Genomic DNA, 12100 nt, shown 5'->3' with positions numbered 1-12100 from the left:
AAAATTTATTGACATCTAATTGCAAAATCGGAATGCACAAAACCTGATGATAGTGAATCCCAGTCAATGAAACCTGGTTATTCCGTCTCAACACTCTTCTATTCGATCCATCAAAATGGCTGACCTCAACAGTCTGTCTCCCAGAATCTGCCCAGTACAATAAATCATTGACAGTGTCTACAGAGAGGGCCAATATTCGTATCAGACTGGTGTGCACTATTACAGTTCTATTCTTTCCGTCCATGGAGGCCTTTTCAATGCGTGGATTTAGATCATTGTCAGAGAAAAACATCAATCTGTTGCATTAAAAAAGCATGCTTTATGTATGGAAATAAAGCAAAAGAACATGTACGTACATTTATATTTACATGAACAACATCGTAAGCTAAATCTTGTATATTTCTTAGTAAAAGATCTAAAATGAAAATACATAAATAAACATCTAAAAGAAACAAAGAGATTTTCAAAAAGTAAAGATATAGAATTTGAATAAAATGCAACTGATGATTTGTATGCTTGAATAAAAATTTGAAAAGAAACTTATTTCCAATTCACTTGTTGCTTTTTGCATTTTCATAATGATATATTCAGACGACAGAAATTTTGCAATACAGAAAAGTGTTTATTTTCTTTTATAAAAGAGAGTATTACATGTATAACATACCCATCTTCTGAATCTAGAGTCAAGCCTTCCGGTTGATATAAGTCATCTTGAACAACGATTCTGTATATTGAATTATTCTGCCCATACGCCGGTTTCATGGCTATCCAGTTTAGAAGTGAATCACACCAGTATAGATTGTTGGAAACATAATCAAATGTTATTTGACCAAAACCTGCAGATTTTCTTTCATATGCAAGGCTAATTGTGAAGGTCTTTGATTCATTTTGCCATATGTTAAACTTATGAAATGCATATATTGAGTATTTAACGGCAATAAAAACTATTTTATTTCTTTCATCAGACGCAATGCTTGTTATCTGCGCATTTGATGGATTTAAAGACTTCGAGACATTTGTGAAATAACTTGCTGGGGCTCTTGGTATTTCTGTGATGGTGGCTAGCGATGCAGGATTCCAAATTCCAAGAACGAGTCCTCTGTCACCAGGGATGCCTAAAATATTTAGTTTATATATATCTGAATATATTCAGTATTGAGTTGTAAATGAATAATGCTATGTTGCCTCTGAATATGAAAGAACAAGCGGTCTACAAATCTTGCGAAATTGCTTGCAATTTTTTTCAAAAGACAAATAAAGAGGTTTTTTTTTTAGAGATTGTACATTTCAAAGACTCTCTTGCCGCAATATATCTAATCCTGCGCTAGAAAATCTAATTTTGAATGCCACAATCATCACACTATGAAATATACAATAGTTACTTTTCAAGCATGTCCCGATTTTATTCCCAAAAAAATGTCAAGACAAAATTTTACAAAGTATAATATCAATAATCTGATTTAAGGGAGTTAAGGTATCCAATATCCTTCTCAGCAGTTACTCCAATCCTTAGCATATTATTTAACGGTATGGGGGAGGTTTCCTAATAATATTATGATAATCGTATGTATCAACAGTTTAACATCCTAAATTTTAAAATGGCACAGTTATGCGATTATATACATTTACAAAAGAACTTTCACAGCTACCTGAGGCATTGGTTGCATCTTGTGTAGTATTCCGTTCAGTAATGATACCTTTGTATGCGTCAAATTGTGTACATAAACTGTAACCATTGACTTCTTTACATAATACCTTCAATATGTCTATTTCTAGTTAAAAGGACTTGACATTGTAAGAACTTGTAATTACTAATTACTGTAACAAGTAGCTGATGCGATTGAAGACAGATTTCTGTCAATAATAGACTGGAGTGGTTTTTGTTTATACTCAGTCAAAATTCAAATTTCATTTAAAAGCAACTTGTGTCATAGTACGATGAACAAGAGCTACACCAAGTATTTGTATCTTAAGTATGTACATTGTAACTGTTTCTCGTTGGTCACATTCCAACAAAAGTAGTTTATATTTCGGACAAAAACCAATTAATCCCCATTTGTTCCTCCTAGCCATCTCTATGTGACCTTGATAATATGTGCTGATGATATGTATTGAATAGTATACGCTGAATCTATTCCAGTCGAGAATTCAATAGATGTGGGCCATGAAAATATTCCAATATTTCACTACTCTATAAGTAGAAAAGGACCTCTATGTAATGACCCTATATAAGATATTGAGCAATAACAGAAAATTCAATCAAGGGAGTTTAGCAAGAAGATGTGTTTGAATTGATTTCTGCCTTGATATTCCTATTTTTCAAATCACCTTGCATTCCGATCAGGACCTTTGGAAACCACTGGAAATGAACCATATAAGAGTCTGAATCCTTTCCAGTAAAGTAGATAAAAACGCAACGTGAAGTAACGAATTCGTAGCAGACTCATAAATACGGACAACCATGCATAATACGTTTTCCCCAGTATTGTTCGGGAAATGCAGAATTTGTGAATTGTTTGCAAAATAATCAGAGATTTAAGGGTTTTACTAGTATTTTTACTTCCCTTTCCTTGAGTATTCTAACTGATTAACAAGCGAAAATATGGACTTTCCAAATAATTGGTGTTTAGAAACTTCCCGTAGGGCTTAAGGTAGTACGAAACACCCATGAAATCTATTTTTAATCATTTCTTAAAAAGTACATGAGAAACAAGATGTGTTTGTGAAACACTATGCCCCCGATGGTAACACAATTCTGGAGTGGGACGTAGACTACAGTGCAATAGTAATGGCCAATGTTAAAGTTTTTCAAATGTAGGTCAAAGGTCACAGATGAGGTCACATGATCAAAAATTTCTGTACCAATGGAAAGGTTTTGTCATAATGAACACTCATGTCAAAAATTAAAGCCCTACCCTTGACAGCGCAATAGTTATGGGCTAAGTTGACAACAGACAGACAGACAAACAGACAGGACAAAAACAATATACCCCCGGGATCTTTCGATCCCGGGCCATAAAAAAAATAATATCACTTTATTGTCAATAATCAATAATCTTTATCAGAAAATTAATAAGCTGTGACATGTTTTTCGGCAATTTGTTACAAAATAAGGGACATCCTATATATTGGTCACTTGGGAGCCTACATTTTAGAATGTGTTTATGCTGTCTAAATGTAATATAACAGTCTGTTATTATATGCAAAGTAACTTTTGATTATAAATAATAGAAGGCTGATATTTGGAAATGTATATAAAGAGTCTCTATTCTTTATGTGATAAAGGTCAAAGTCATATTAAGAGGTCAAAGATCAAATATTGTGACGTCATCTACTGGATCTTTAAGTTTTTTGCCATGGATTTTTTTATTGCCAGAATATCTGAAACCATCGGATCAACTTGATACATTTTATTTTGGGATCCATTTCATTTCAATCATTCTGTTGATTTTTGTAAAAATTGAATCATACATTATCTCTTAAGAGGACTTAAAGTCTAGCATATTTACATGGGAATTTTCAATTCTGGAGTTATTTAAGGTCTATTTTTTACATAACATTTTACTCAAATTTACCAGTATCAACACACTTTACTGAATTTTAGTAACAAAATGGTTGCCTTTATAAAAAGCATCACACAAGTTTGCATTTGATCAATTGATAGTTTTTAGACAAGGCACATTCTCAAGTCGAATGTCTGATTTCACATTCTTCTTACAGGGGTCTGATAGACCATATTTTTAACTATGTTGGCAAAAAATGTGCGGTCAAATTCCTTTCATATAAGAGAGATTTTGTATTTTAGAACAAAATCTCAAAGTTTAAAAAAAAAATGAATTCAGGAAAATTTTGGCCTATCTATTGTGTACTACCTTAAATATCGATCATCTCTAAATTCCTGCATGGGCTAGATCCACATAGAAGGGAGTATTAGCTTTTAATTATGTATGTGTTGTGATGTTTACAGGTATACGTTTTCCAGATTAACTTTTAAAATAGGGATGTGAATATTATCAAGTTTTAAGTTAATATATTACAGTTGTGTACATGAGCCTTCCCTGTAAAGAAGGTAGATTCTTTTTTAATTCTTAAAGATTTAAGCCGACACGCATGTGTTCTTGTGTTTTATACATGTTATATGAAGTAGTTTTCATTTAGTTATTACACTGTGGTTAGGTACAAGTATAATACAACAAGGAGTACAAGTAGCTTCTTATTTAGTTCCTGTTTCACAAGTAAGAGTCTATATCTAGTACAAATAAACATATTATTATGTTAGGACTGTTTATTTTAACACGCTTTCTTTTGCCACTTCCAACTCCCAAACCGATGCTATTATAACACAGTAATGCCCGCACATAGGTGTTTGCCTCTAATTGTACTCTCCTTTCTACCTTTGTAATGAAGAACCCACAATAGTTGTTCTATAACTTACATAAAAGATACTCATGTATTAAAATGAGCAAAAATTGCTCAGGTGAGCATGTGGCCAATAGGCCTCTTGTGTTATCAGAATAATTTATTGGGGGGGGGGGGGCTTTCAAACCCACCCGGGTGACCCTGATTGAATTCGCTCAAATATACATATCCCAATTTCATTTGTTTTCTTATCATATTTGTCTCAACTACCCCCTCTTTGGAAAATTTCTAGATGGAGGTTTTGCAACCTCCCAAAGTTACAAGCGTCCTTCCCAAATTGCAGCAGTGGTTTTAGATGATTTGCACTTGGAATTTGTGTTACTGACATGATGGATTATTTCATATACAATCTATTTTGTGGTTTTAAGTACGAACTTGTATCATGTTTTAAATGGATTTAAATGCTTTATGGACTAGCTGACAAAAGAAGGCCACTTTCTACCATCAGGTCATACATTTACTGTATGTCTGAGAGAGGAATGAACCATAACTCTGCAAGGAAGACAGAATACAGGTAAGTATCTCAAATAAAAGCTTTATCCCAAATCCAATCTATATAACCTTGTATCATGACACATAAAATGGTATATAGTTCATGACCCCTGGAGGTCATTCCCACCCGCTGAAACGGGAAATGATCATATATCTCAGAAACATTTAAGCTTTAACTATATTAACCATATTTATAATCTGTTCTTTGTGTCATGGCACATTAAACATAATAAAGCTCATGAGCATTGACCGCAACCCCATTGAAATGGCCAAATATCTCAAAAACGGTTGAAAGATTTACCCCAAACCAAATACAAATACCATATATACAATCTTGCAAACAAGACGCATTAAATAGTATATAGGTCAGGACCCCTGGAAGTCATCCCCTCTACATGAAACTGGAATATTAAATATCTTAAAAAGAATGAAAGCAACAAACTTTAGTATCTATTAAATTCAATCCTTAAAATGTATTGTTCAATTTGTCAAATTATTTACACATTTTAATGACAATTTCCAAAGACACATTTTGCTTGATTAGTACTAATTACCTGTACTTTTGCTTCCATAAATGGGGAAAATAAATTCAAGTAAAGTTTCAAATCTTTTTTTTAATTTTTAAAATACACTGGTACTTAAATTAATAAATAAGTATTGTTATACACTGCAAAAGTGTAGTTTTCACCTCAGAGGACAGATTACTCTAACTGCAAAAAAGTACCATAGAAATAGAATTCTAGAGAGGGTTCTTTTAAAGCATGTTTTCTTGCATTTTTGTCAGGAACAATTTAGTTGTATTAGGCATTGCCCTGGGGTCAACCTCACCCATTCCTTGAAAATTTTGGTTAAAAAAAACCCTTGTCTGGTGTATATTTTCCATCCCCTTGACTCTTCCTGGCCAAAACTTCACCCATTTGTAAAGGTAGTGCAGGGACCTTAAACCAAATTTTCCAAGCAAAGGCCAAAGGTAAAAAAAAAAAAAGCTCCGTAAATCCTTTTTTGGAGCATATTTTCTCTCTCCTTTGCTCAGTTGGGCTCAATTTCATCCATAGAGTGCCCTTGGGTAGAGGGTGTGCAGTGACCTAAAACCAATTTTTTAGATGAAAGGTCAAGGTCAGAATCTCTTTGCATAAGAAAATTTTGTTCAGAGTTCCTCTCTGTTTCTCTCCCTTCGACCTTACCTGGCTCAAACTTTCTCGAAAGAGTACCCATGGGTAGAGGGTGTTCAAGAAACTTGAACCAATTTTTTTTCAAGCAAAGATCAAGGTCAAAAAGACAAAAACGTTCTCGGTAAAATCCTTGTTAATAGCATACTTTCCCCCCCGTGGCTCCGTTAGATTCATGCTTCATCCATAGAGTGCCATTGGGTAGAGAGTGTGCAGTGACCTTGAACCATTTTTTAGAGAAAAGGTAAAGGTCAGGAAATTTCTTTGCATAAAATATCCTTGTACAGAGCATAGTTTTGCCCTTGGCTAAGTCAGACTCATACTTCACCGAAAGAGTGCACTTTGATAGAGGATGTACAGTGAACTTGAATTAATTTTCTGGATAAAAGGTCAAGGTTGAAAAAACATTTCCGTGTAAAATCCTTGTCCAAAGCATATTTTCTCTCCCCTTGGCTCAGTTGGGCTCATATTTCACTCAAAGAGCATTTTTGCGGCGGAGGGTGTGCATTTATAAAGTGAAAGGTCAAGGTCAGAAAACGTCTTCGTGTTAAATACTTGTCCAGGGTATATTTTCTCTCTCCTTTGCCCTACCTAGATCAAACTTCAAGTTTCTAAGTCGATGGTGTGACAAAATAAAGATAGAAAAACAATGAGCTTATTTTTCAATATTTCGTGTAAAGCATGCTATATTTTGTATGTTAGTAATCTTTTCCCTCACCTCGATATGGTCCCTTGTATTTTCAGTACCTAATCTCATGGCACTTTAAAAGTTTACCAACATACACTTATCCTACGCATCCAAACTTTTAGGAACCTCGAAATTTTATAGATGGAGTTCTGGGGTCGAGGGGGGTTTGGGGGACATCATTTTTCGTCCCCATTTGACCCCTAGGGTGATAATAAATATTCCGTAACCTTATTGCACATCTACAGGACACCATCTCCAAAAGATGATTAGGCTACTGTTTTAAGTGTAAGAGAAGTTCTGAAAAGCAGGGTTTTTTGTAGAAAAAATATCATTTTTTGACCCCCGTTTGGTCCCAAAGTGAAATCGAAAAATTCAAAATTTTATTACATATCTAAAGGACACCAGCAAGCACCTTCCAAAAGAGGATTTGGCTATTGTGTAAAATATAAGAAGAAAATGGGTTTTTTATCCCCTCCCTTTTGGCTCTAGGGCAAAAATGAAAGTTCCAAAACTTAATTGGAATCTACAGAACACCAGCAATCACCCTCCAAAAGATGACTTGGATACTGCATAAAATGTAAGAGGAATTCTTTGAACTAGGGGTTTTTGTAAAAAAAAAAAAAAAAAAAAAAAAAAAAAAAAAGGCATTTTTTTAATTTCTCTTTGGATTTAATGGTAAAAATGAAAATTGCAAAACCTTATTGCACATCTATAGGATAGCAGCAGTCATCTTAAAAAAATGATTTGCTACTGCGTAAAATGAAAGAGGAGTTCCAGGGATTTTTGTGGGAAAAAAAATCATTTTTCGACCCCATTTGACCCCTAGGGTGTAAATGAAAATTCAAAATCTTATTGAACATCTACAGGACACCACCGACCATCTTACAAAAGATGATTAGGTTACTGTGTAAAATGTAAGAGGAGTTCTGGAACCAGGATTTTTTGTATAAAAATGCCATTTTCGACCCCCATTCGACCCCAGGGTAAAAATAAAAATTCCGAAACCTTTTTGCACATCTACAGGACACCGTCAATCATCTTCCAAAAGATGATTAGGCTGCTGCGTAAAATGTAAGAGGAGTTCTGGGAACCGGGTTTTTGTAGAATTATCGTCATTTTTTTTACCCCCGTTTTGCGCCCAGGGTAAAATTGAAAATTCCGAAGCCTTATTGCACTTCTACAGGACACCAACTATCATATTCCAAAATATTAATTGGTTACTGCTTAAAATAAAAGAGGAGATTGAGGAAGAAGAAAGTGTGACAGACGGATGGACGGGCCGAGAAAACAACAATATATCCGCACTTTAGAAAGTGGTGGTATAATCAGTCAGTCTCGTTAAGTCTCGTCAACAGAAAAGTCCCAAAGAGCATGAGCCACTTAGGGCCTTTTTTGGCCCTGAGAATTTCTGTAAAATCGAAACTGCTCAATTTTGGTTGAAAATGCAGTATTTATAACTTGGACCCTTGTTGACCGTGTATCTATTGAACATGGCGTAATTTTCTCTCTAGTCAATGCATTATGACGTCATAAAATGCGTCATTTTTCCCATATCTGGTAAATTCCCTTAAAAATGGCCAAAAGTTGAGGTATTTTTTCAATATTTCATATAGAGCACAACCTCTGATCCAAAATATGCAATTACATAATGAAAGATCTGTTTCTGAAGATCTCAAAACATGTTTTAATTTTTGGATCGTGGACTGTGCTCATATTTTAATTCTTTGCTGAAGGTAGTCAAATTCGCATGTTTTCTGCAAAATTCAAGAACATTGCATTTTCTCAAAGCCTGTTTTCCAATACCTGGATTCTCAAAAAAGAAATGTTATAGGAAATGAAAGCATTAAGTCTATACTTTATTTTGATATATGAAATGGGACAGAGGGTGACAGTCAATTAATTGATATAAGGACAGGGCCATTTTAAGCATAAAGTGAACCTAGCTCTTTAAATACTATGAGTAGGAGGCAGAACTCTAACTGGTACTAAATGCAATTCGTTAAAATCAACAAGATTACAAATGTTTCCAATGGTTTTGCTATAAAATATCATAACTTCAATTTTATATGCACTTCTGATTTCTAGATACTAAGTAGCTTTCGACTGATCAGGTCTGTCCCATTTCAAAGCTCGTCACTGGAGAACTTTGCACTTTAACCTAGTGTCCAGCAGGAAATCTGTCATTGAAATCAAATGACACAGTCCACTTATAATATCTGGATAAATATAACGAATGCAGGATTTATTTTCTAAGTTCCAATGCTTTTCAACTGAAAGACAATTTTTTTGTCAAAATACTAAGTTTCCTTCATTTTACTTGAATTTTATATACGCAAATAATATGCAAATATTTTCGACAACGTCATTGCTTCTCAATTTCCACTCCCCCTTTTCCTTGACTTTTTGTGTTGCATACTGACTGACATCCATTCTGTTTATATGACTAAAATTTCAAGAACAACTTATTTCAAAACACTCTATAAAAAAGAAAGGTCTTCAATTGCCTTTGGCTTGACTTTGTAAGCTTAATCCGCTTGTCGGTGTTTAATTTCTACCACACGCGAGCAACCTTACTGTTCGACGTGACTAGCCTTGGGCCCCCTGACAGCGAATAGGCAATAATTGTGTCTCTTATTTCTGAATTTTTATATGCCATTTAAAAACTTTCTCCGGCCTTTTCCAAAGTATATTTGAGATTTTCCAGTGAAACTATAAATTTCGAGCAAAATGACAAACACACATCCCGTATAACGTCTTTGAATTTTTTTTTTTTTTTTTTTTTTTTGCTCTATTTAATTTACGACAAGATCTTTAAAAAAAACTAAATGAGGTAAAACTTGTAAAATTTACGGAATAATTGTGTCACATCACACGGGTGAATGATATTGGACAAATGCTTATATAAAAACTTCTGTCTTCATTTGACGTGTAACAAGAGAGAAGAATGTATGGAATGACAGGGAGTCGAACCCGGGACTCCTGCATCACTAGTCAGGTGCTCTACCTACTGAGCTACCCAGACCGATATCCAAGGCTCAAACCATTACATTCCTCCCTCCTTAAATTGTCTTCGCCCTCGAAGACACAACCAAAGTCCTTATTTGCCCCTGGCAGGACTTTCACCTGCAAGTCCAGGGGTGGTCAACGGCACCAAATCTGTAACAGGAAAGGAGAAAATGTATAATCGAACCCGGGACCCCTGCATCACAAGTCAGGTGCTCCACCCACTGAGCTACCCAGGCCGACATCCAGGGCCCAAACCATTTCAGACGAACGATAGAATAGGTCGTACTTCGAGGTTGCGCCGCGTGGTCATACCATTGCTGACAAAAACATTGACAAAGATAAACCGTGTGTCTTAAAGTATGTCTTATAGTTTATTCTGTGTACAGAAAAGATGTGTAAAAATAAATTAAAAATTAATTGATGTAAAGCGGATTAAAGATAAGCGGTCTTAATCAGGAACATTTTGAATAAGCCCTGTGGCTGGGATTATATATATCAGGGTTGGGGTAAATTACTTTGAAATGTAACCAAATACTCTCAAATACATTGATAATTTAGTCAATTACTTACAATTACATCGCTTTTTAACAAATGTAATTAATTACTCTCAATTACTTTGAAGAATGTAATTAAATACATATAAATTACTGAAGTTTTATTTCCAAAGATTTTGAATAACAAATACATGAATATTTTGAAGCAGCAATACTTTAAATTTGACCTTTTCATATTGCCCTGGGCTGTGAGTTTATGCTGTATAAATATTACTAGGCATTTAATTATTGAATAAACACAAACTCAAGCCAAACATTACTGGTATGCATCATGGTAAAACACCTTTTTTTTAAAATTTAACTTCAAAAATAAAGTATTTGAATGTAATTGAAATGTAATTGAAAAATACATGACATTTTTGGAATGCCTTTAAATACATTCAATGACGTAATTGAAAGCAAACTCAATTACAAATACTTTCAATTACTTTGAAAAAATGTAAATACAGTAAATTACAATTACTCATTTCAACTACCTCGTCCCTGCTATGCATGTAAGTATATATATATATATTGATGATGAAAATAAACTTACCAAAACAGAAATATCCATGTATTGTTATAATTTCCAATGCTGCGATTACTTTTGAAATAAATAGCATTATTTTCTTGATAAATAAAACAAGAAACGCAAAATAGTTCTACATTACGAAAATTAAACTGCTCATACTTATAGCGAACCCAGACAATGAGGAAGTTAAGTTTATTGGTTACCAATTTTGCTTATCTTAAAGCATATGGCAAACCCATCGAATATGCGTCATGTGACTCTGCATTATATGATTTGAGTACACATGTATATCATAATTTCACATGCTGAAAGCATAAAAAGTTCTGCAAAATGAAAACTTTGTACAATTTTTTTCCATTCTTTGAAGAATGGAGTAACGAGTAAATTTTTACGAAAATAAGAGAGTACCTGTGTATTGAAATTGTTTTTACTCAGGCTAATGTAATTTATATAAATATTACACAGATTTCCCAACAAATTGTCGAATTACATTTACTGTCCATTCCATATGATTGTATTGCACAGTGGTTAAATTAATAAGGAGATTGGCGAAAAAGGCGTGCAAAGTACCCATAGTTTCAAATGTATAAAAGTCGTTATCAATTAGTGAATTTAGAGTAAGGTTCTTATCATTGAAAGGTATGAAATTATGACAAACAAAAATTTCTGCCGAAATTTCTTATGGAAAAAATCATTCTATGAATTTAAAAAAAATGTGATATTCTTAAGGTTCAAACCCAATCAATAAAAATTCTATTTATCAATTTTCCCTTTGAGACTAATACGCTAACAACTACGCTATTCCGCTTAAAACAAAAAGCTGCATTTAAATTATGTTTGAAATATAACCTTTGACTAAATGGACTTCAAATATTTCTCAGAATTAAAGATACGAATTGTCGTGTCATAAATGTGTGTTTTTAAGGTATAGCGTGGGTCCTTGTTTAATGCTTTTGTTAACCGAAGAATGTATATTTTTACGCATACTTTGAGTATAACTTTTCAAAAATGGAGCGAAGACCCACTCATGCGGAAAAATTGTGTTTTAGGAAGAAGAATTAATCATTTTTGCCCTCTTTGGTGTATATATTCTACTTTGTAGACGAATAATTTCAATGTTTGTGAGATTTTTGCGATTTTTGGAGATTTAACATAAAATATTAAAGAAAATTTTATCATAATTGAGATTTAATTTTTCACTCATTTTATTTGCGGCACAATTTGCTTGTTGCTCGCATTGTTCGCCCATCTTCTTTGTTAT

At 33.7% G+C, this 12100-nt stretch overlaps 1 protein-coding gene across 1 annotated transcript in view; it reads right to left on the bottom strand.

The window, feature by feature from the left end:
* Positions 1–10938, bottom strand: part of LOC133191884 (low-density lipoprotein receptor-related protein 2-like) — a 30873-nt gene extending 19935 nt beyond the window's left edge. Inside the window, exons 1-3 of the mRNA XM_061327631.1 lie at positions 10864–10938; positions 665–1115; positions 44–296 (exon numbers count right to left, since the gene is read on the bottom strand). Of these exons, the coding sequence (XP_061183615.1) occupies positions 44–296; positions 665–1115; positions 10864–10930 (771 nt within the window). The 5' untranslated portion in view covers positions 10931–10938. The remainder of the gene's footprint in view (positions 1–43; positions 297–664; positions 1116–10863) is intronic.
* Between the last annotated feature and the right edge of the window lie 1162 nt (positions 10939–12100).

This window comes from Saccostrea echinata, unplaced genomic scaffold (assembly GCF_033153115.1).
Source record: "Saccostrea echinata isolate AGI-Se365-2 ecotype Australia unplaced genomic scaffold, CSIRO_AGI_Sech_v1 ptg000025l, whole genome shotgun sequence".
Classification (NCBI taxonomy): domain Eukaryota; kingdom Metazoa; phylum Mollusca; class Bivalvia; order Ostreida; family Ostreidae; genus Saccostrea; species Saccostrea echinata.
Note: the sequence above shows the minus strand (reverse complement) of the source record. Positions and strands in the feature narration are given on the sequence as shown.